At 48.1% G+C, this 25,495-nt stretch overlaps 1 protein-coding gene across 1 annotated transcript; it reads left to right on the forward strand.

The window, feature by feature from the left end:
- The first annotated feature begins 428 nt into the window (after positions 1-428).
- Positions 429-24,454, forward strand: PTPRC (protein tyrosine phosphatase receptor type C). The gene is made up of 27 exons (XM_087828871.1): positions 429-1,070; positions 2,073-2,099; positions 2,932-3,150; positions 3,636-3,764; positions 4,872-5,009; positions 6,283-6,405; positions 7,256-7,414; positions 8,523-8,734; positions 9,383-9,443; positions 9,973-10,081; positions 10,865-10,899; positions 11,153-11,262; positions 12,469-12,559; positions 12,642-12,718; positions 13,691-13,727; positions 13,822-13,919; positions 14,778-14,903; positions 16,729-16,886; positions 17,061-17,196; positions 18,536-18,685; positions 19,489-19,579; positions 20,775-20,908; positions 21,832-21,966; positions 23,052-23,174; positions 23,419-23,597; positions 23,713-23,848; positions 24,179-24,454. Exons 1-27 carry the CDS (start codon positions 902-904, stop codon positions 24,452-24,454), a joined length of 3,438 nt encoding a protein of 1,145 aa, XP_087684997.1. The 5' UTR covers positions 429-901.
- The last annotated feature ends 1,041 nt before the right edge of the window (positions 24,455-25,495 follow it).

Genomic DNA, 25,495 nt, shown 5'->3' on the forward strand with positions numbered 1-25,495 from the left:
TGATGATTTGTTGCTTGGCTTAGCGTCAGCGATCCTGGCTACGCTGGCCACTGCCCTGGTGGGCAGGGCCGAGGGACAGTGCTGACGGCCTTTCTGATTGCAGGTACCCCAGCAGAGATGGTTCTCAGCACCTTTCCTGCAGTCACCGCTGTCCCGCCAGCAGCCGCCCCCAGCCCTGCACACAGCAGCCCCACTGCCTCACCCACACGCACCTCCAACAGCACCACCAACTCCTCAGGTCGGGCCGCAGCGCTCTGGGGGTCTGGGTTACGGCTAATGAGATGGAAACTTAAACCTGAACACAGCTCTGTGTGTCACCCCAAACACTGTGGGCAGGTTCCAGCTTGCATGTCGATACAGAATTAGACAGAAGAAACTCTCAGGGAAGCTTTTCCTGGGTGTATTTTCTTTTATTATTATTATTATTATTATTATTATTATTATAAAAGCTCGTGGCAAAGGAGAAATAAGAGCCTTTCATGTTGTGTAGCCCTGGGACCAAATCCAGCCTCTTCACCTTCGTAGCTGACTTGGGCACAAGTGACTGATACTTTCTGAGTATCAGTTTTTCCTCCTGTAAAATGGGTACAGTGATACTCGTTTCAGTGGGGACTGAAGATTATAAAAGGCCTGGTATGAAATGCAAGGCGCAAGAGAGTAACTGTCATCCTTATTAGTAGTTAACGAGGGTCATGGTTGAGAGAGGGGGTAGGTTGAGGGTCACACACCCGGTAAGAATCCCACCAAAGATTGAGGACTTTGCTCTCAGCTTAGACAATGTTTAGTTCACATCACGTGGACTCTTCGTTCTCTTAAAGGTCACATGTAGATAAGTCTTTGGTCCACGATCTTATTTTGGAAACAAGCGAGTGTCAGTTCACAGGAGGCCCCTCTAGCAAAGATGCAGCCAGGAGAGTCGCTTCACTCAAGCGTCTTCCCCTTGCCCTGCGACCTGGCAAACTCATTAACTTTCATCCTTCTGTTCCGTTTCCTTGCAGGTTTGGCCCTTCCACCAACATCCACTCAGAGCCCTGCTGCAAGCAGCTTCTCATCCGCTTCCACCACCATAGGTGACAGCCTCACCCCCAGTCATGCAGACACAGCTCCAGCACCCGCCTGGGGCGCACTCACAGAAGGGCCTTTGCTTTGAGAAGTTCAATTGAGGGTCGTGGACCTGAGGGTGGGAATGGCAGGCGATGAGACCAGGGGATAACATACAGAATGTATAGAATGCACAGGATGTGACCTATGGTGTCCCTATAGTAGCGCCGTCCCCCCGGAGTTGTGTACTTTATGAAAACGTGAGCAGAAATGACCAACCAGACGAGGGCTCCTTTCTCTAAGAGCGGGGTTAGCTGTCGGGATGAAAAAGAAGCGATTCTCTTAACGGGCTGGGCCTTCTAGGTGCCGAGTAGCAGAGGCCTGAGCTCCAGCCGCACAGCGTGGGCCATGGGCAGAGGCAGGGCCTGCAGGGTACAGACGGGCCAGCCATCGGGGTGCCTGTCCGTGGTCCCCAGGGCCGAGCCTGCGAGGCCACTGCCTCCCACAAATTCTTGAGCTCAAAGACCAGAGTAGCAGGATCCCGCGGAGCACGTCTCCACCCAGTTCTGTTCAATCCCACGCTCAAAAGATATATCTCAGTGTGTGATTTCTTACAAAGGTCAAATTAGAGAATGGAGCACCCCTTGCCTATTTTCTGACTTTTTTCAACAAACATGTCAACGGGCCTCTCTAGAGGTTATATCAATCTACGATGAGGTAAATCAAGGGATGTGTCTTGAGAATGTTATGGCTGTGTGTCACTGTACCATAATCACAAGTGTGCCCCCCCAAAATCTTAATAGTATGACTATCCCAATTGTGTTGATCGGGTGAATTCGCGAAAGTGTTTTATAGAACTATAGCTCATTCGTTTATGACGTCTGAAGTTTTGAACTCCAGCATTGTCCCCAGGAACCTCAAGCCCTGTGTGATCCGTCAAACCTACCCCTATAGACGCTACGTAGCCCCCCCCCCCCCCAAATGACTATAGCGGAGAAATCCTAACATGAATTTTTTTTTCTCTATTACAGTTCCTACTACAACTAAGCAACCATGTGGTAAGTTTACCTCCCCAGAGACAGCATAAAAGAAATACTTTAATAATTTCCTTCTTTGGGCCCAGCTCCCAAGACCCCCCGGCAGACTCAGCTCACCAGCTCTAACGTCTCGCCAACGATGATTTCCAAGCCTTAAGAGCCGGCGTCCTTGGGGTGGGGGTGGGGGCAGGAGGCTTGGATGCCTCCCTCTTCAGACCTAGTTTTGAATATCAGGATTCATGATGCTGAGCTGAACAACCTTTGGGGAAGCCACTCGACTCCAGTTTGGGTGTTTGTAAAATGAAACGGCAGCAAGTTGGCTTTGGGGTGGCATAGAATGTGCGGTCAACACAACATGTGGATAATCCCCGAAGGCTTATCAAGAAGTTCAAAACATCTGTCACTGTCCGTCTCGGTCACCCCAGTAAATTTGATATAACTAAGTAAATAAATAATGAAATAAGTAAATAAACAAAAGGACATTGTAAAGCAAAAAAATAAAATATCATCCGTTTGGTCATCAATTCAACAAGTAATTATTGAACGCCCACTAGTGACAGGTTTTAGGCAGGGACCTGGATTTAAGGGAATGATCTTTTGCTCGGAGTCCAGAAAGGAAGAGGGACATTAATCTGATAATCACCCAAATGGGAATTTACAAGCCGGGGTCCTTGATAAAGCAGTAAAGGGAGTTATAAAGGAAAACTCCAGAGGGGCCGGACGTGTCTCTAGTTTCCATGTTCCTGGGGGGATTTTGTTAGCGATTTGCTAGTTAAGGAGTTTGCATTACATGCAGGTCGGTTTGTTCTGAAAAATAAAATAACCCTCACCGCTTTGCTTCATTTCTTTTCAGGTGACAAATTTGCCAACGCCCGTGCAGTTTACCATTATAACAGTACAACTAAATTATTTACCGCAGAACTAAAAGTTAATGAGGAAGTAAACTGTACAACTAATCCATGTATCAACAAAATGATCCCTAACCTAAAAGAATGTGAAAATATCAATGTTAGTATCTCTCATGACACATGTGGAGCTCCAGAGAAAATTTTAGAATTATATGTACCACCAGGTAAATATCAATGTTTTTAAACTTATTTTCTCTAAATATTACTGAAATTAATTAAAAACAGAAAATAACTTTTTTTTTTTTAAAAAAAGACACTCCCCAAGAGGAAGCCCTCACACTCTGTGTGATAACTGTTCAATGGGGAAAATCAGAAGTAAATGCAAAAACTGAAGATATAAATTTAAAAACTCAAAATGGACTAAGTGTTTTAGAATGTGGAAAAAAAAAAATGCAGTTTTACCTAGGTGTTCGCTTGGGTTCTGTTTTCCTAAAAGTAGCATAAATTCTAAATAAAATGCTACCCAAATAAGTGATGTTAAAAAAAAACAAACAAAAAACACACACAAAAACAGTAATCGAGAAACACAAAACCCGAGTTTAGACTTTTTCAAAAGTCTGTCATGAGCGTAATTTCAGGGACTGTAATTGATCATGGAACACACATCATCAAATATTAACCACCGATTTCTATATCTTCTGCTTGACAGATCGTGAAAATTTTCAGTTAGTTGATTGTGTACAGGACCAAGCAGCAAGCACTTCCATTTGTTTAGAGTGGAAAGAAAGAAAAACGTCTACTTGTGATGCCAGTAAAATTAAGTACACGCATCAATGTGGTAAGAATATAGCCCTTATCAGGGAATTGCGGTGGTGGGAAGTTCTTTCCTTCCTTCTTCCTTCCTCCCCCTATCTGTCCATCTCTCTCTCTCATATGCTTGGAGTCAAATCATTTTACTGTCCACACCACTCAAATGTACAAATTACACAAATACTCCCCCTGAAAAATAACTTCTGAAATAGTAAAAGTCAGTTAATTTACAACCGTTTTCTCGGCACCTGTTAAACACAAGGCGCTGCTAAAGAGGTTGTCAGAGAAGGGTGTGATAACGTAGGATCGTGTGACTCAAGAGTTCACTTGGTCAGCCCTCCACCAACAAAATTCACAAACAAAGAAAAATGGAAAAAGAAGGGTCAGTGCCTCTAGGAATATGAGTTTGGGTTCTAAGGGGGGGGGGGCAGCAATTGAGATATCATTTCTTTTTTAAAAAATATGTTTTTATTGATTTCAGAGAGAGGAAGGGAGATGGAGAGAGAGAGAGAGAGAGAAACATCAACGAGGAGAGTCATTGATCGGCTGCCTCCGGCACACCCCCTGCTGGGGATCGAGAATGCAACCTGGGCATGTGCTCTGACCGGGAATCAAACCATGACCTCCTGGTTCATAGGTTGACGCTCAACCACTGAGCCACGCCAGCCGGGCTGGGCGAGATAGCATTTCTTTGTAATGATTAATGATTAAATGCTTTTTTATTCCCTTTTATTTGAATTGCTTGAGTTGGAATCTCCCTCCCTTTGCATAAAGCCATCTGCTGGGCCCTATTTGGGGAGACAGACACACACAGAGGATAAGTGTGCCAGTGGTTGTCATCATGCTGTTAGAGGGGAGATGCCCGGCTGTGGTACAAGCAGGATGAGAGAACCAGGAACTCATTCCATCGGTTAAACTAGAGACACCCTCAAAATCCATTATACTCCCTAATATTTTCTTTATAATTGAGTGTGACAAAATAATACATTGCTTTAGTAGTTTTCATGATCTTTTATTTATTATTCTATTTCCATAGGTTTTCAATCTAATAGGTATTAATTATAAATATGAAATCCAAAAAGAAAGTTAAATATATTGTTTTAATATATTCGTATACAATACTTATTTCTTTCAGGTAATTCTAGTTCATCTAAGATGAGAATTGACACAAGTGGCTTTACTCCCAAAACAAATTATACTTGCTTTTCAAAAGTACAATATGATGACTATATCGTCATTGAAGAAACCAGGAATATTGAAACAGATTTTGGAAGTGAGTATAGTATTTACATTTATATGGAAAATTTCTTCTCTTTTTGTGTTCTTATGACTCTTTGAGTATCCCAGAAATTGATGTTATAGATTTGGAGAAGAGGTTTCGGGAAACGTACCTGTATCTTGTATCAACGTTTTAAAGTAGAATTTAGAAACAAGTGACAGAGCATCCAAACCCCTGTCAAGATTTTGTTATTTGTTTGTTTGTTTGTTTGTTTTGCAAATTGTAGGTTCTTGGGAGCTTGTGGTGGAAACAGACTGTGAGGTTGGTGAAATGCTTGCTCACTCACTGACCATTTCATCTCCCTTTTCCCCGAGCATCACTCCTTCTTGGGGTGCTCCCACCCTCGGCCCCTCTCTGATCCTGCCTCTGGTAGAAGTAATATGAGCAATACGCTAATAAAACAGTGGCCAATCCAAAAGTTTATGGCAGGATCATAATTATCATTACTAAAATGCCAGCAGTACAAGTGATAACAAGAGTTCAACTAATAGTGATAACAAGAGTTCAACTGCATGGATAGGGAAAATGTGGTACGCCCTTTCAGGGGAGCACCACTCACAAATAAGAGGAACTACCGACTACTGACGTGAGATGATGGAATCTCTGGAACATTGTGTTGAGAGCGCTGTGTGCAGGACATGAGAAGTACCTGCTCCAGGGTTTAATCTGTATGAAATGGGTGAAAAGACCAATTGGATCTGCAGTTACAGGAGCAGTTCAGAGGGCATCGGGGAGCTGACTTGACTGAGATGACATGAACGTTCTCTATCTTGATCATGACGGTGATAGAGGTGCATACATGTGTCCAAACCCATCACTTTGCACCTGAAACGGGTGTGTTTTAGTATAAACCATACCTAGTCAACTTGCATCTCAAGTCCTGATGACCAGTCCCTGGAAGCAGTGAGGAGTGATGCTTCAAACAAGGACTGGGAAATTCATCAGTCCTACCAATGACCAATTTTCAGCCCAGGGAAATCTGGCAATACCAAGAAAGCCAGGTGGTAACATACACGAGAGAAAAGGGGGGGGCTCTCACACATCTTCACGTCAGCAGAGTGTTTTCAGGTCGCAGTGACACTCTGGGATGACACGTACTCTATTAAATGATCGCTCAAGCAAATTCAGTATGACCTGATGTCCTTTTAAACATTTCATTATTAATTCAGGATTAATTAAAGTGTGGGCGTTAATAATGCCTGCTTACCATACAAAGAATCTTTCCACGTGTCTTAATTTTTATATTTTATTTTCATTCTTTTCACAGCTCCAGGAGCACCTCAGCAGCTTAACTGTAGTTCCAAAGGTTCAGACAAAGGAGAGATTACCTGGGATCCTCCTCAAAGTGTTTTTCATAATTTTACTCTCTGTTATAAACAAGAGGCTACAGGTAATTTGTATAGAATTTAATCCTGTACCGGGAAAGGGAAATCAGGAATTGGAAAGGGCTAGCAATGGGTTGAGGGAGTGAGCCGCGGTGACCGTGAGGGCATCCTTATGCCCTGCACTAGAACTGTGCCTGCTCACCGTTGAGTAGATCTAGTTATTCATGATCAAATGGATTTACATCTAAAATCCATACAGTAGCCCTGCCAGTGTGGCTTAGTTGGCTGAGCATCACCCCATGCACTAAGAGGTCACCAGTTTGATTCCCAGTCAGGGCACATGCCCTGGTTTTGGGCTCAGTCCCCAGTAGGGGGCTTGCAGGAGGCAGCCAATCGATCTTTCTCTCTCATCAATGTTTCTCTCTCTTTCTCTCTCCCTTCCTGTCTCTTAAAAAAAAAAAAAATCAATAAAAACATATTAAGGAAATCCATGCAGTAGCTGATATCGATGGTCCAAGTCTGGAGGTTAAATATTAGAAAAAAGTTTTGCTTTAAAAAAAATCATCCTCCTGAAACATCCCAACTCAAGAATTTCATGATATCCACTGTGGGCTATGTTTTCCCAGAAAGGAAAGAGACCATCTTCCAAATGCACTTATTAAACAGTGTATGTACCAAACTAACCCTTTGAAACCGACATTTTTGGACATTTGAGATTGTTTATGATGATGGAATTTGTTCGGTACAATTGCTGGTCGTTGTATGTACTTCTGAACCTTGAGGATGTGTTGATTTCTCAATCACTGGGTTTGCAGTTGGCTAGGAGTGATTTTGTGTAGGCACCAAGTGAAATATGTCGCGATCTTGACTTGTCATGACTCAAATGTTTTGATTCCCCCCCCCCCCCCCCCCGAGATGCCGAATGCTACAATCTAGGTAAAACGGTGACGAAGCATGATTTGCAAGCTTTGAAACCTTTTACAAGTTATAAAGTATCAGTAGGGGCCTATGTCATCGGAAGAATAAGGCGTGATGGAAATGTTAGCTCATGTGAATTCAAGACAGAAGCAACATGTAAGTTATATGCTTTAATTTTTTTTTTTTCCTATGAAAGCCAGGGAGCAAAGTGTGAACATTTTAACATGCGGAACATCTACCTTTATGCTTCCTTTGGGAAGTGCATTGATCGACCCATTGGTTTACATCTAGGGTTTAAAATAATTTAAAGCACAATACTTTTAAAACTTTTCCTGGGTTCTCTGTCTTCTTCAGAGATAATCATAAGAATCATAAAAAACGACCCGTGAGGGCATATTAACTGGTACAGTGTGTAAACTTTCAGGCAATTAAGTGCCTCACCAACTTAGATTTAAATATGCTTTGTCTATGGTTTTCTTTATTATCCAGAAATATCAACTGCAATCAGACACATAACGCCTCACCCGCAAAGCTTTCCCTTGCTCCCCTCTGCTCGCCTGACCAAACACCTCTTCAAACAAAATATGTCACCAGCACTTTCCCATCTTTGTGATCACATGGTCCATCCGGGGTTTCCTTTCAGGTGGCATTTGGTTCTTGCCACCTGTCTGATGTCTCCGCGGTCCCCGGGCCCAGCGTTAGATCTGCCCTGAGGGCAACGTTAGGTCCATGAGCTCAGGGAACAAGAGAAAGGTGTCTAAGGCAACGCCTGTCGCCCCCGACGCCCTCGCGGGCACCGGGCTCACCAAGACAACTCGTCCTATTCAAGGCCGGAGACGTAAATGTTCTTAACGTCATTGAGCTTTCGGTGGCAAACGTCCGGGTCCTCGAGCTTGATGCTTTCGTTCCGATCAAAACAGACACGATTCGCAGAGGATCGGACGTCGGCCTTTGGTTTCCCGTCATCTCCCGCCCACCCGGCCCTCCGCTCGGCTCCTCGCCTCTGCCCTCTGCTCTGTCCTCAGGGGATGGCATCAACACCCAAGGCTTCCAGCCCAACCCACAGGCCAACGCTCACTGAATTGAACAGGACGCTTATTTGTAGATGTTTCATTACCATTTTTTTCTTGGAAGGACTGTTGTCACTTTCTCAGCCATCCCCCCCCAGGAACACCTAAAATTGTTTCTATTGCACACGCAGGGTGTCGAGTCATTGAAATGGGCGTTTACCAAATGATTAACTGATCTTCCTTCCTTCGGACAGACCCGAGCGAGGTCAAGAACATAAAGGTTTCGCAGAAGTCAGATAACAGTATGCAGGTGACCTGTGACCGACCCGAGCACTTCAACGGCCCCAGTACAGGTTCCTACATATTGGACGTCAAAACGGGGGACACCCGGGTTAAAGGTGACCACAAGGAAAGCTGTAACTTCCTGGTGAAGGATCTCTCCTACTCAACCCAGTACACCTTTGAGGTAGGATTAAAACCCCTGTGGTCACTGTGGGGCTGATGTCTGTTCTAATAACGACTGTGTGGACCTTGGTCACTGAGACCCCTGCTCCCAGGGACTCGAGAAGCTCCGAGGTCTGATGCAGTCACATTTCAGAGGTCTCCAAAGTCTGACTCCACACTGTTCACCCCTTGTACTCAAGACAGTAGTTTAAAGCAAGTATTTTGTCAGAATATTGTTGACCTTCAAAATATCAATATATTACCTTTATATGATCGATCCATTACATATCATCAACATGTGCTTTTCATGGATGACCCTTGTTAACACTACATGGCAGAGCTTTCCTTTTTAAATGAAATGTGAAGCTATTGACCTGTTATTAGGGAATTGAACTTTAAATTCGGAATATTTTGATGTGCTGGGTTAGAATAGTAGTATTGCTAACTGGGCTAAGATTTCTTTACCTCTTTTTCACTGCTACATATTTCCTTTTTAAACAATATTTGTTAAAATATTGCTATAACCTTGTAGTTTCAACTTTAAAGATAACCAGTATGTTCTTCATGAAAATAAAAAAATCATTGTATGAGAGACAATGTGTGTGTTACATTATAATATAAGAATTTACACTAGAAAACTATTTTCTGTTTTTTTCTCACTGATATTCAGATCCGCTACAACAATGGGCATTATATAGGATTGCCAGACAGGGCTTCCCAATCAACATCATGTAAGTAATCACTTGGTTCTTCATTATATTTATACTTAAAATATATTAACACTTACACAGCTTGAATAGCTTACGTTTATATCATGTTTAATTATGAAATGTTTAAATTATCTATTTTTCAAAAACATAATATTTTAAGTTACCCGAAAAAAACATGTATAGATGAGTGTCATCTTAAAATACAGTATCTTCAATGCGGACTAGGAAATTCAATGATTCAAGGATTGTTGATTTCATAAAAAATAACTCATAAAAGGACGTTATTTAAAGAGAAGAGAGCCGCTCTTCTCTATTTTGATGACCCTTTAGAGATACAAAATCGTTTTTTGGGGTTCTTAATAATACAGGCAAAGTTCACAACCTTGGGAATTTATCAGGACTCGTTCTAAATATGTTATTTTTTTTTAAAACCTCAAAAACAAGTGGAAATATTAAAGCGTAAGTACGCCAAAGGTGATTGTTCAAAGAATCCAGCCAACCACATGGCATAGTAATCTCTCTCCGTGGGTTATTTCTTTTTTATTTCTAGATAATTCCAGAGCACTGATTACATTCCTGGTCTTTCTGATTGTCGTGACATCCATAGCCCTGCTCGTGGTTCTCTACAAAATCTATGACCTGCACAAGAGACGGTCCAGGTAGGCACTGACTTCAAAATTAATAATAATAATAATAACAATAATAGTAATAGGGATGAAGACACCCACCTGGGAGGCAAGTTTGGACCCAGATAAGTGAAAAACGACAAGACAGTGTGACACCCGGCTCATCGCGGAACCTCGGACCAGAGGTTGTCAGCATGGTCTTGTCCATTTATATTAAATATTAATGTTTTTTTCTACGTGTGGATTTCTTTCTCTTTTTTTAAAATATACCTTTATTGATTTCAGAGGGAGGAAAGGAGAGGGAGAGAGAGACAGAAACATCAATGATGAGAGAGTCATTGATCGAGCCCACCACCCGGGCCTCTGCCCTGACCGGGAATCGAACCCTGATCGCCTGGATCCCAGGTTGATCCTCAACCGCTGAGCCACGCCTGGCCAGGCTGGATTTCTTTATTTTTAACTTTTATTTTATTTTATTGACTTCAGAGAGAGGAAGGGAGAGGGAGAGAGGGAGAAACATCAGTGGGAGAGTCACTGATCGGCTGCCTCCTGCTCGCCCCCTGCTGGGGATCGAGGCCGCAACGCGGGCCCGACCGGGAATCGAACCGCGGCCTCATCATTCCATCGTCGCCTCCTCGCCTCCTTCATCTGCCCCCTGACCCCCAGTCTTCCTTCGTCCCCCCCTGCCACTCTCTTCCCTTCTTTCCTTACCCCCCCGCCCCCATTCCCTCCTTCCTCGAATGCATCTGTTACATAGGAATTGAACGTCAGCTGGAGTCTATGCTGAATAAAAACCCGCCTTTTTCATTTTCACAGCAATTTGGATGAACAACAGGAACTCGTCGTAAGGGGTAAGTCTGCCTATTTTTTAACTAAGGAATTACCCACCCCCCCACGCGTCCACATTTGAATCCGTCCGCTTTAAATAAAAATCCAACCCTGTTATCTCACCTGGATCTCCTCCGACGCGACAATGGCAAGGCTTAAGTTTTTTTTTACTTGATCATCAAGGATCAAATCCAAGGTGCAAATTTAATAACCTGTGTGTGGACCTTTGAGAGGCAGACGTGTGACGCGGGCCCTGGGTCTCTCATCTGCTTTCAGACGATGAAAAGCAGCTGATGACGGTGGAGCCCATCCACGCGGACGTCCTGCTGGAGACTTACAAGAGGAAGATCGCCGACGAGGGGAGGCTTTTCCTGGCTGAATTTCAGGTGCGGGCTCTTCTGGGTAGACAAGGGGAAACGACCCTCAGTTATCAAGATCAATCCCGTCGAAATTTGCCTTCATCCTGGATCCCACACAGCAATCAGCACCGTCAGGGCAGATATTCTCAGCAGAAACGGGCGGACCAGAGGAGAGACCCCGAGTCGGGGACCAGTCGATATTCCGCAATAATGCCCCCCTGCGATCATTCACGTTGCGAGACTGTGTCGCAACGCCTCCGTGGCTGGTTTTTTTTCTTTGGATTCTCAGGAGTCACCTAACTACGTGTTATGTTTGGTTTTCTTTTTGTTTCTTAGTGTTATTTATTTTTTATCAGATGTATTGGGGTGACCTTGGTGATTAAATTATGTAGGTTTCAAGTGCACAGTCCTGCGGTGCATCACCTGTATTCTGCACCGTGTGCTCGCCAACCCAAGTCCGTCTCCTTCCGTCACCGTATCTTTGGGCCCCGTTTCCCTTCATGACCCCTCCACCCCCTTCCCTCTGGTAACCGCCACACTGTGGGCGGTGACTATGAGTTTTTGTTTTCCTTTTTTTTTTTTTAATCTTTTTTTATTTTATTTTTTATTTTTTTTTAGTATCTTGATTGATTTCAGAGAGAGGAAAGGAGAGGGAGAGAGAGAAAAACATCAATGGGAGAGTCATTGATCGGCTGCAGCCCGCAACCCGGGCCTGTGCCCTGACCGACCGGGAATCGAACCCCGATCGCCTGGATCCTAGGCCGACGCTCAACCGCTGAGCCCCGCCCGGCCGGGCTTTTTTTAATCTTTAAATTACAGTTGATGTACAATATTAGATTCGCTTCAGGTGTCCGCCCCCGTGATGAGACACCTGTATAACTTACCCCTGGGTCCCCGTGACACCTCTAGTGCCCATCTGACACCACATGTAGTTACTGCAATATTACGGTGGTTTTTTAAGGGAATTTTGAAGGGGCAGAGCAATTAATGCTCAGTTTCCTGTCACCGAGAGTTTATTCTCAAAGAGTGGAATTCATCCTCCAAGCAGCCCGCCCTTCGTTTTCTAAGTGAGTTTTGGCATCGCTCCTCCACGCTCGCCCCCGTGACCCCACGCAGCCTGCCCGTGGGCATGAAGGAAGCGCGGTCCAGGCCCGCTCGTTTCCACGGTGATCACGGCGAGGGGAACACTGTTCCCCTTGAACCAGCCTCACCCCGGGATCTCGTGTCTTTCAGAGCATCCCCCGGGTGTTCAGCAAGTCCACCATCAAGGAGGCTCGGAAACCCTTTAACCAGAACAAGAACCGCTATGTTGACATCCTTCCCTGTGAGTGCTCGCCGGGAGCGGGGCGCCCGGGCTCCTCGGCTCTTCATTGTCGCGCTGACTTGTTTCTCTTTCCTTTGGACAGATGACCAGAACCGGGTCGAACTGTCTGAAATAAACGGAGACCCAGGGTCCAACTATATAAACGCCAGCTACATTGACGTGAGTAAAATGCTCGCTGCCAGGTTATTTTACACCTTCGCCGTGTGGGCCTCGGCCACTGGCATTCGGTCCCTTCTTTGTCGGGGCAAAATTTTAGAAACATCACCGGAGGTGCTTTGACGTAAGCCCGTAATATCACTGCCACAAACACCAAGATCCCGATATTTGCAAGAATAGGTATTTATTATTGGCTGTCGGGACTACATATAATTTAGGGTTTTTCCTTACAAATCAAGTGATACTAAGACTCAAAATGCTTCTGGTGCCCAGGATATTCGACTCAATGGCCTACGCAGGTAATGTCTATTTTTTAAAAAAAATATGTTTTTATTGATTTCAGAGAGGAAGGGAGAGGGAGAGAAAGAAACATCAACGATGAGAGAGAGTCATTGATCGGCTGCCTCCTGCACGCTCCCTGCTGGGGATCGAGCCCGAAACCTGGGCCTGTGCCCTGACCGGGGATCGAACCATGACCTCCTGGTTCATAGGTCAGTGCTCAGCTGCTGAGACACACCAGCCGGGCCTATCTCTTCTGTAGAATGGAGTCCAGGTAGAAATGGGAGGGTAACCTCAGGATGATTTATTTAAAAAGATTGACTGGAAATCCCCAAAGTAAGCGCACGTCTGGTAAGGGGGCTTGAATGGTGGCAGGTGGCGCTGTGGGGTTGGCAGGATATAAAACACAGAAAAGCCTGGGTTACTCTCGTAAAACTTCACAGCTCAGAAGGATGTGTAGTTTTTTCAACGTTCTGGGTGTTGAGCAAAGACCCGTGAAGTCACAACTGCTGTTCGTAAACGCCACCCGATTTGTGTAGCGAGTTAGAAAACCCCCCTTGTAGCCGAAAACGGCCAGGGAAATCCACGGCCAGGAAACAGTGGCTCCAAAGCAGCTTTCTCTGGCTCCCGGGTTTGCGTGGAAACGACTAACTGCGTGTTCAGTGAATGACTCACCTTCGTGTGTGTTTTGCGCAGGGTTTCAAGGAGCCCAGGAAGTACATCGCCGCCCAAGGTAATCAATCGGAGGATCAGTGTTCCCTCTGAAGCATCGTTTAATAAGCACTTAAAAGAAGATAAGCCTTAGCTTGTATTTGTTCCCCCGCTAGGCCCCAGGGATGAGACCGTTGATGATTTCTGGAGGATGATCTGGGAACAGAAGGCCACGGTCATTGTCATGGTCACTCGGTGTGAAGAAGGAAACAGGGTGAGCACCTGGAAGGTTCCCGGGGGGAGGTGGGGGGGGGGCCCGGGAAGAGAGAGCGCTGGGTCGCATTCCCAAAAGCCACGGTCACCTGCTCGGTGACCAGCTGAGACGGCTCCCTGTTTTAATCAGAGCAACACCAATTTTTCACACACGTATGAAAATAAAATCCGCACCTGCACACTGCTGTGCACATCTGGATAAAATTGCAACCTTTCTGTTCACCTGCCGGACTTAAATTGATCCCCCCCTTTCCTTGCGGTGTTGTTACAAGTCCAGTCGATTTCTATGAGTGATTTCACAAGTACTTGTGGATCCTTGAGACAAAACGGACCTGGGGCAGGTGGGTGGTCACTCATGTCAGGTGACCAGGATGGGAGAAAGCTCCCCATCCCCCGGCCTGAACTGAACCACAGGCAACCACACTGTTTTGCTGACCCACGAGCGCTCCTCCCTCACATCGGCTACCCTGGGAAGGTCCACCCTGGGAAGGTCCACCCTGGGAAGGCCCACCCTGGGAAGGTCCACCCTGGGAAGGCCCACCCTGGGAAGGCCCACCCTGGGAAGGCCCACCCTGGGAAGGTCCACCCTGGGAAGGCCCACCCTGGGAAGGCCCACCCTGGGAAGGCCCACCGTCTGGGAGGTGGTAGGAAGAAAATCCCCAGGACAGGTTCATGGGGAATGGGAGACGTCTCCAGCCTCGAGCTGAAAGCGCCTATGTGCTTAAAAAAGAATCTACTAACCTTTTGAGAATTTCCAAGGACTGCGTTTTTATTTTCATGTTTTGGTGTAAAGAAGGGTTAATAGACAAATGTGTTTCGATGGGAAACCGTAACTGTTCATGACTTTTTTAAACTGTAGAACAAGTGTGCAGAGTACTGGCCATCGGTGGAAGAGAGCAGCCGGGAGTATGGGGACGTCTTCGTGAAGGTGACCGACTACAAGATGTGCCCCGATTACATCATTCAGAAGTTCAACATCACCAACGTGAGTTCGCTTTCCTACGTAATTTTTAAAGGCAGTGATGGAATAGTCAGGGCGAGCAGTTAAACTATTCCTGGGAGAAATGAGTTTTCATGACCGACAGGGGGGCGAGTTGGGCTGGTTCGATGACACAAGCCAACGGGGCCAAGGTAAGTCGCCGGTGGAAGGGGAGTTTGTCCGAGTCACGTCGAAAGTATTTGTGATGCTGACTCTTGGCCTGTCAAGAAGAGAGTTCATGAAATGTGTTGAGTAAATTTACTGACTTATGGAATGAATGATGAAATGGTTTCTATTCTCAATGGGCTTATTACCATTATGAGAAGAATATTTATATGTAAGGCGCTATCTGAGGCTACTATAAAAAGCACAAAGTAGGGGAGATGAAGTGTTTAATTCAGAAAACTATCAGCGCGGCCTTGACTCGTAACTAAGACGGAAGCCTTCACAAATGAGAATGATTTCACTTATGAAAAGTCCAGACCAGGCGAACGCCTAGACAGGAAGGGGTTAGCGGTTGCTTGGGATGGAGGGGCCAGAGCAGAGCCCGAGATGACAGCCGCTCCGTGTGAGTATTGGGGGGGGGAATGTCCTATAATTAGGTAGTGGCGATGCGTTGACAACTCTGTCAATATAATAAAAAAACTTGCGCTGTAAACAAATGAGTTTTATCTTAATAAAGCTGTTAAAAATAGAGGTGTTTCCAGACAGCGTTGAAATTTTCTCTGAATCTCACTTATGGAAGGGTTTTCAGTAATTGAAGTCATATTTCAGTGTTTTCCAGATATAGTCTCTGCAATAAAAATAAAAACAAAACACCAGTGGGGGCTTTATCCCAAGGTCTTCTAAGGTTTTCGTGGTCTCACTAATCGCTCTACCCACAGAGGGCTGTGGGAAAATCCCACCAGCGGTTCATGGTTAAATGATGAACTAAACCACGGAGGCCCCGGGCGGGTGACATGTAGAGGTCATTGCCCATCTGGTTACCTTGACTAGTCGGACCTTCCTATTTTGTTTAAAGGTGTTTTGATTGGTTTTAGAGAGAGAGAGACATCGATGATGATAGAAACATCAATCAGCTGCCTCCTGCTCCCCCCCCGCTGGGGGCCAAGCCCACAATCTGGGCCTGAGCCCTGACCGGGAATCGAACCAGTGACCTCCGGGCGGATGGGCCGACGCTCAGCCAACCGAGCCGCACCGGCCAGGGCTGACGCTCTTATTGCTCGTTAACGTCGTCACTCTTCCTATCAGAAGAGTACAACCAGCCGAGCTTCATTGCCTCTTCTGTCCTCTAAACGTAGGCGCTCCCCCCTCACACCTGGTCAGAGAACCGTGAACCCCGCGTCTTCTAGCGGTGACCTCGGAATTGGGACAAACATGAGCTGCGATCTGGGCTGGCTTCCCCCAGGGCTGGTCAGGAGCAGAGTTTAACCAAATCCTTGGCCAGGACAACAGTCCTGTTTGCCGGCCTCCACGTAGAAGGGTTTCAATGGGCTGTGAGAACGGCCTTCGCTTTCTCTCTTCTCACGCCCAACCCTCAACCCCGCGTCTTCGCGCGTTTTCTGTTTGTTTCTGACTTGGCGGCACGGAACTTTCTAGCAGTTTCGGCGACGCGAACGCTCCCTCTCTCGCCCTCCTGGTGAGTAACTGCCGACCGGTTGGCGCATGTCCGCCCTGCATGACATCACGGCGACCGCGATTCACTAAAAAAGGCACCCGCGTGAGGAGCTATTTGTACCGGCCCCCCTTCCGCTTATTTACATCAAGCAGTTTGCTTTTGGAAAAAATAAATAAATAAATCGGCTCAAAGGACGTATTATCTCTTGATTAGGTAAAAGAAAAGGTGTCGGGGAGAGAGGTGACTCACATCCAGTTCACCAGCTGGCCCGACCACGGGGTGCCCGAGGACTCCCACCTGCTCCTCAAGCTCCGCAGGAGGGTCAACGCCTTCAGCAACTTCTTCAGCGGCCCCATCGTGGTGCACTGCAGGTGAGGGGCCTCCGGCCTGGCCCGGGGCTGCTAGGGCCACCCTCCCGTGGCGGTGCCCCCCGGGGACCATCGGGGAGCAGCAGCTCACACTCCTCGCTCTGTCTCACCCCCCTCGGCTTCTGCCCCCCTTGCCCTGCGGCGACCCTGCCGCCTCCGCTGTGCTTCGGTCGCCAGCGCTGGCGTTGGGCGCACCGGCACCTACATCGGCATCGACGCCATGCTGGAGAGCCTGGAGGCCGAGAACAGGGTGGACGTGTACGGCTACGTGGTCAAGCTGAGGCGGCAGAGGTGCCTGATGGTGCAGGTGGAGGTAGGTCCCCACCTTCGTTCACGATTCTCCCGGGGGCTCCCCGACCCAGAGCTTTTGGGGGAGGGCGTGGCGATCGTCAGCGCCCCACCCCCCCCCCGATTCCCCTCCGACTCAAACAGCGGGTGAAGTGCGTTTCTTTCTTTTTTTATTTTTTGTTATTTTTTCCCATCGCCATTCAGCCCCTCCATGCTCCCTTCTGCCACCCCCACCCCCATTTTTTTTCCGTTTCCCGGAAACGAACGCGCCCGCTAAGCTCCAATCTTAGAGGCGTTTTGCATTAGCGGCTGAGCACAGTGTGGAAAGAGAATGCGGAAAAATAGTTTTTAAAAAATAATGCAGTGGCACCCACGCTTATCATATTGGGGGAAAAGTAAGAAGACCGGAGACCAGTTTGGCAGCATCTCAGCAACTAGGGAGACAGGGAGCACCCTGCTGAGAGCCTGCGCTCGGGGCCGGGCTCCCAGCGTTCCAGCCTTGCTCGTAACTCTTAACGCCGCCTCCTTCTGAAAAGCCTTTGACGTGTCCACGCCTCCCCTAAGTCGTCTGTAGTAGGGACAGCGACCAGAGAGTTTCGATGAGGGAGGCAATTCGGGTAAACACCTGGGCAGGTGCCTGGCCGGGGCACGTGGCCGGGAATTGTTAAGTGACCACGGTTAACTGGACGGGTCCGCACCTGGCCCCTCAATTCCACCCGCGCACCCCCCCCCCCAAGAGCACGTGCACAGCAAGAAACACGGGCGGGAATGTTTGCTGTGTCCCCCAGTGTTAGGGTAGCAAGGAAATTGGAACCCCCCCTAAATGCACGTCAGCTGAGGCGGGGAGTTGCCAAATGTGGACGCGCGGGCTCAGTGGGCCCCGACGACGTCGAGGGGCCTGACCTAGGCCTCCGTCTCTCCAGGCGGTCGGATGCTCAGTGAGAACAGTGAGCAAGTGAGTCACCAAATAAAGCGCAGGCCCTGGTTGCTGTGGCCCAGTGGTTAGGGCGTCAGGCATTAGTAATTTCACTTAATAAGCCACTTAGGAAGTAACAGATAATTTTTTTTTTTTTAATTTTTGGGAATAAAATAGAAGCCAGGCGCTGCACGGTAGATGCCTCACCTATTTAGCAAACTATTTTTCTGCAAAAAAAAAAAAAAAAAAAAATTGGCCTGAGATGAAACTTGTTCACATTCCAAAGAACTATGAGAACCAACCTCTGGAATATTTAAACATCAGAGAGAAAGAGTTTTCTTTTCCGTGCATTGTCCCCATGTGAGCGAACTCATGGGCTTTATCTCAATGTGATTCATGAGACTGTAAGCTCCCAGCTAATAATCTGTATTTTCCCCTGATCGCGTAGGCACAGTACATCTTGATCCATCAGGCCTTGGTGGAGTACAACCAGTTTGGGGAAACAGAAGTGAGCTTGTCTGAATTGCATCCCTACCTGGCTAACATGAAGAAGAGAGACCCGCCCAGCGAGCCGTCGCCCCTGGAGGCCGAGTTCCAGGTACTAACAGGTCCTAACGGTGATGAAACTCGCGCATGACGATCATCAGGTCTGCGGGAGCCTCACAGCTGCTGCGTGGACTCGCTTAAACGTACAAACCTGGCTCTGCAGCCCACGCTCTTAACCGCCCCTCCTTGAGCTGGTGTAAAATAAAGGGTCATAGTCACAGCAGAGGACCTCGGCCTCGGGGCCGGAGGCGAGGGAGGGTCCCGCCTTCACCTTCGCGCCCCATCTGGTCCCGGTTTGGAGGGGACGTCATTAGGGGGGGTTTACGAGTCCTTAGGAATCCGACTGGCGGGAGCTGAAGACCGACACCGAAGGGGAAAGACGTGTGTCCCAACCTCTTTACGAGGCAATTACTCTGAAGGCTGGCGAGGGTGTAGTTCATCGTGATTTCAGGGCGTCCGAGGGGTTACCGCCCAGTGGCTCTCTTAAGCTTTTAATCAGATGCAGGGTCAGGATCGTGTAATGTTTTGGAGCAAAAGAGGGGGGTGGAGGTGGAGGTGTTCACAGGTGACACAGTCCCGGCCGACCTGCCCTGCAGGCACGGGGTGGACTAGCCACCCCGAAGGAAGCAGCATGTTCTGGTGCATAATCGTGTGTTTTTAAACCCAAACTCACCGTGGCAACAGTGCCGGGTGCCCGAGCAATTAAAGCGGGAAAATTCAGAGGCAAACTTAACAACTGTGAGCTGCAGGGGATGTGTGTAAATTCCACAAAACGGGACGAAAGGCTCTTCCTCAAGGTGCCCCTTCCGCGGGGACCGTGGTCTGAGCCCACGTTTCTCTCCGGTCCCCCCGCAGAGACTCCCTTCGTACAGGAGCTGGCGGGTGCAGCACTGCGGGAACCAGGAAGAAAATAAAAGCAAAAACAGGACCTCCTCCGTCATCCCGTGTACGTAGCCCCTTTGGTTTTATTCCACGCAGGCGGTTTTGGGTCTGTTCGCGGGAAGGCCCTCGCGGACGCGCAGGGATGACCTCGGAGCGAGTTTTCAGCGCTGGGCCGGGGGAGAGAGTAGCCGACGGGCTGTGTAACCCTGAGCCCCAAACATTCGCCGTGGGCTTTGGAGGGCCGGCTGTGCTCGGTGTTTCCTTTCCACCAGTTATTTCGGGGCTGGGTTGTGGGAAAGATGCGGCCACTGACGGCGGGAGGAGAGAAGGCCGAGTTCTCTTTGCTGGGCCTGTCTCGCCTTCCGTCTATTTTGACCGTTGACCCCAGGGTGACGCCCGGGAGCAAAGACTACACACGTCTGTTCTCTTTCTGCCCTTTCTCCCTGCTCAGCTGGGGGGGGGGGGGGGGGGGAGAGGAGGTGAGAAGACTCTAAAATGCTGGTCGTTGATCCTCACAGACCCAAATACTCCCAGTTCCCGAGACTTGGATTCCGCCGTGTGAGCGGGTTGACAGGGCCCCGCGTCTGGGGCCGCTATAATCTCACTCGGTTGTAGGCACTGAAGTTATAACCCCGGCTAACAAACCGGACGACCAAATAAGTCGGATCCCGACACGGTCGACCTGGGCAATTTCCGGAGGATTCTTTCTGAATGTCGTTTAAAATACGAGATTGATGGGGAGGTAGCTGCTCAGGTCATTCGATCGGGTTATTAAAAAAATTTCTCATTGAGAAACTGAGGAGTGATGAACTAGATCTTTTCATTTAGTAATAATTTATTGGAGATACACTGTTAATTAAATGTTAATAGAATACAATGGAAAAGTAGGTTTTTACCGAAGCGGTGTATTTTATTAATTTATATATGTAGTTTTAAATTTATATCAAGCAGAATGGTAATAGTCCACGGGAAACTCGAGGTTGAACGATCCCACGGGAAGTTATGACGCCTATTTGTTGTTCAACATTGAATTACGTCCCAAGCGTGTCTCCTGGAACCTGTCCGGGGCCTTCTGAGTCTTCTTTGCTATAATTTGCTAATCAATAAGAGCTGAGTTGTATGCAGGCTTCTGTCCCACGAGGATAAAAATTTACGTAATGCGATCTGTCGCCCTTAAATTACTTTCTGATTTCCACGTGGCCGTCGAGCAGGGATTTGATGTTTTAAAGGAAGACTTACGACGCATCTGTTTTGCACAGATGACTTTAACCGGGTGCAGCTCAAACACGAGCTGGACCTGAGCAAGGAGAGCGAGCACGACTCGGACGAGTCCTCGGACGACGACAGTGACGCGGAGGAGGCGGGCAGATACATCAACGCCTCGTTCGTCACGGTAGGTGCCAGGTCTCCGCCGCCCAGGGTCTGACCCCGCGAACATGCATCGAGGTTCTTACAGATCACTCTTAAGTGATCTTATAAAAGGCGGGTGAGCTTGGCCATGACCTGTGTTGATTGGCTTGACCGTTTCCATTTTTTAATACATTTTTTAATAAGTTAAAAGTTCCATTTTAACTTAACAAAAGACTGAACGATATTAAAACCTAACGGGTTGTCTTATCAAATAAGACGATGCTGTTAGTTGCTACTCTTGACGACTGCAACTCCAACTGTATGAGTTTGAAAAATAAAACTTGAGCAAAGGCAAGTGTTTGGAAACGTTTGTATTTACTCAGACACTCACATCGTAAGCAAACCCGGGCTTGCGTGTTTGTACAGTTGAAAACCTTTCGTTCAGATTATCTGAATTATTCGTTGAGTTTCTTTGCGACAAACTGAGAATTCAAACGAGAAACCTGTCGTCATTCAGGAAATGCTTTTTACATATATACTAAGTTGGGCTTATTCCAAATTCTCCCGAAACACATTCATAGAATTAATTGAATGACGGACGAGCTGTGGTAAGAATGTAGACACCAAGAGAGGAGAGATAGTGAAGATAACTTGAGATACTTACCCAATTTCCTTTTACCATCAGATTAACATTTTTAGGGGGGAAAAGGCATTTTTGGAAGGGGTAACTTGTTAGTTTTGTAAGATATGTTCTAAATTGATCTTACATTAGCCAAGTGTTATCTTTAACTGAATGAGCATCTTACCTACAGATTTCACGTTGTGTCTCGGACCCAAGAATCTTAATATTTTTATGTAACGCTGATGTGAATAGCAAGGGCCTGAATTCCCAGGTGGTTATTTCAGCATCCACTGCTCTGGTCTGTTAGCAGCAGCAACGGAGTCTCACGTTTGGGTTTTTTACAGAGTTACTGGAAACCCGAAGTGATGATTGCTGCCCAAGGGCCCCTGAAGGAGACCATCGGGGACTTTTGGCAGATGGTTTTCCAAAGAAAAGTCAAGGTCATTGTTATGCTGACGGAGCTGAAGAACCGAGACCAGGTTTGTACTTTCAGTCATATTTTATCTTATTTTAAATATTTTTTATTGGTTTTAGAGAGCGAGGAAGGGAGAGGGAGAGAGAAACATTGATGTGAGAGCAGAACATCGACCGGCTGCCTCCTGCACGCCCCCCACCGGGGGTTGCAACCCGGGCCTGTGCCCCGACCGGGAATCGAACCCCGATCGCCTGGATCCCAGGTCGACGCTCAACCGCTGAGCCACGCCTGCCGGGCTTTCTTTTTCTTTTTTTTTTCTTTTTTTGATCTTTTAAATTTTAGCACCAAACACTTTCTCTGACTCCTGTGAAAGCTCATTTCATGAATAGCCTCATAAGCATAAAAAATCATATTATCTGCCTCGTCTCTCTCTCTCTCTTTTTCCTGGTCCCCTACGCTGAACATAGAAAGTTGTTTTTTATTTCTTTGCGTGGCTTTTTTTTAAAAAAGAGAGAGATGTTCATATTTGCAGCGATCTTTCCCTTCATCCAAATCGTTTAAGCTGGTCAGTGTCCCGGGAGCGCAGGCAGGGGTGCCAGGGATGGCCGTCATTGTCAGCGCTGGGGGACAGTGGTTGGTCTGTGGACAGGACACACCTTTGCAAGTCACCTGCTCTTCAGTCTGACCCCGTAGATAGAGATTCGCTCAGCGTCTGTTGAGCTGCTGACGGCCTCGGTCATCAGATACAGGGGCCAAGCGGCAGAGATGCCCAGTCCTTCCCCAAGGTCATGACCTACGGGAAGCCGCTCAGCCCCTACGTTGTGAAGAGGCGATGGCAGGGGCGTGGAAGGGAGGGAGGAAGGTCAGGGGCCCCCAGCTGAGGGGACAGGGCTGTTCCTGGGGTGTCCTGGCCGCCTCGGTAATTCCCGGATCCCCGCATCCCACAGGGAAACACCACGCGCCTGTTGCAAGGAGGCCCCCCCCCCCATACTTGAAACAGATTTCGGAGTTTTACGGGCAGCTTTCAGTTTCAGAATCAGTGGTTTTAATTGAGTAGCACAGCGGGAAGGAGAAAGGAGAGACAGACGGAGACAGGGAGACGCAGGACACGTGCGGGGAAGTTGCCGAGCCCTGTCCTTTCTCTTCCAGGAGGCCTGCGCTCAGTACTGGGGCGAAGGGACCCAGACCCACGGCGACGTGGAGGTGGAGCTGAAGGGCGCCACCGTGTCCTCCGCGTACACCCTGCGCGTGTTCGAGCTGAGACATTCCAAGGTAGGTAAACAGTTCCCGGAGCGCGTGTCTTTCATGTAAGCAAATCGGGTGCAAAAAAAATAAAAATAAATCGACGTACGTTACTCCAGGAAAGCAGAGCCACCGTCTCTACAGTCACGTTTTCAGATCAAAGCGTTTAAACGCTCTAAACAACAGCCCCTGGGCAGCGGGAGAACGCGATTACCCCGGGGGCTGCCCCTCGCTTCGGTTAACGCCCCCCCCCCCCCCCCCCCCCCCGTTGCAGAGGAAAGAGCCCCGCACGGTGCACCAGTATCAGTACAGCAAGTGGGGAGTGGACGAGCTTCCCCCGGATCCCAAAGAATTGGTCTCCATGATCCGGAGCCTCAAACAGAAGCTCCCCGCGAGGAACCGCGCCGAGGGCGGCAAACACCAGAAGAGCGCACCTCTCCTGGTGCACTGCAGGTGCGCGGGGCCGTGGGGCTTGCCCCCGACGCCCTCCCCACGCCCCCCCGCCCGCTTCACGCCGCCTGATCCTCAACACCTTTTTTTATTTTTCAATCCTTCCTTCCTTTCCCAGAGATGGGTCTCAGCAAACAGGACTCTTCTGTACTTTGTTTAACCTCTTGGAAAGTGCGGAGACTGAAGATGTGATAGACGTTTTCCAAGTAGTGAAATCTCTACGCAAGGCCAGGCCAGGCATGGTCCCTACGTTCGTAAGTGTCTCTCTTACCTCTGCTTCGGACGTTTTCCATTTTCACTTAGACGGGTTAACCCTGACCTGACGATGTTTTTTCATGAATTTAGAGAAAGCGGGAGGGCGCGGGGAGAGGGGGAGAGAGAGAGAAACGTCGATGAGAGAGGACCCGTCCACCGGTCGCCTCCCGCACGCCTCCTCCCGGGGAAATCGAGCCCGAGACCTGGGCGTGTGTCCCGACCGGGAGTCGAGCCCGCAGCGGGGACAGGGGGGTGCTCAACTCGCCGCGCCACCCCCCGCGGCGCCGGGAACCTGCTTCACGGGATTTCTCGCTGCTTTGCGTTCCCAGGAGCAGTACCAGTTCCTGTACGACGTCATCGCCAGCACCTATCCCGCCCAGAACGGACAAGTGAAGAAGCAGCCCGGCCGAGAGGATAAAATCGAATTCGACAACGAAGTGGACAAGGGGAGGCAGGAGGCTAACTGTGTGAGTCCCCTCGGCGCCCCCGAGAAGGCCCTGGAAGGGGGCACCGAGCAGGAAGGTCCCCGGCCCGCCAGCGGCCCCGAGGGGCCCGAACACGCCGCCAACGGCCCCGCGAGCCCGGCGATGACCCCGAGCACATAGGAGGGACGCGAGTGGGGCGCCTCAGAGCCTCGCGTCGCATCTGGTTTCTATCTTTCCTACGAGTGGTGAGGCACACGGGGCGCACAGAGGATCAGTGAGGTGACTTGGACCGAGGTCTGGGGGGCAGAGTCCACTCGACGGCTACAGAAAATATTTAAGACAGTTTTGTACAGTCTCCTGCTGCTTTTGAAATGTTCTCGCGTTCGGCAAAAGTAACGTCTTTGTTTTTGCGTGTGTGTGCGTGTGTGTCCCTGTGTGTGTGTGCGTCTGTGTGCGCGTGTGTGAGACAGAGAGTGGGGGGTTTCAGGTGAATCTAAGTGTTTTTAGGAACTTGGCCTTTGTCTTTTGGGTGGTTTTTTTTTTTTAAGAAAACAATATTTTTACTGGAGCTATTAGCTTAGCGCATCTGTTTCTCAAAACCATAAATCGCCGGTGGCCCGCGTGTAACATGCATGTCTCCCAAATGACCTCCAGATGTCCTCGCTGTTCCATCCACGCAGGTCTCGCAGGCACTGCTTTGCTTCCAGAAGGAGGCCTGAGCGTAGGACCGGCGCTTGCGCTTCCTACCCCAGGAAAGTCAACCCGGTTAACGTTCGGAAACCTCCTGCTCCATGTGTTAGCATTTAGCGCGGGTCTCTCTGCAGGCTTAGTTCGTGTAATTGAAAGCCCTCAGGCAAGCCTGCTTCCACATCTTCACACGGTGTTTACATTCCGCCAGAAGGATTATTCTCTGTATAAGACGTGAAATTCGCTGATTGATGCTTTTGACCCCAAAATTGCATGTTTGTCAGAACTGAACTTACATAAGGATCTTTAAACAAACGCGGTGTGTACTGAATCCAGAGTAAAAAGAGAACCGTGCAAATGTATTTTTGCTAAATATTTACATGAAACGCCTCCTACAGCTGTTTTTATGGAATAAATCATTGATTATGGGGCATGCCATTAAATAGGAACATTTTCCATGTTAAAGTTTCTCTCAAGTTTAGTTTGAATTTCTCAGATGCTTAGACTGCTTTACCAGGAATGGATATCCATCAT

Source organism: Miniopterus natalensis, chromosome 21 (genome assembly GCF_054644295.1).
Source record: "Miniopterus natalensis isolate mMinNat1 chromosome 21, mMinNat1.hap1, whole genome shotgun sequence".
Taxonomy (NCBI): domain Eukaryota; kingdom Metazoa; phylum Chordata; class Mammalia; order Chiroptera; family Miniopteridae; genus Miniopterus; species Miniopterus natalensis.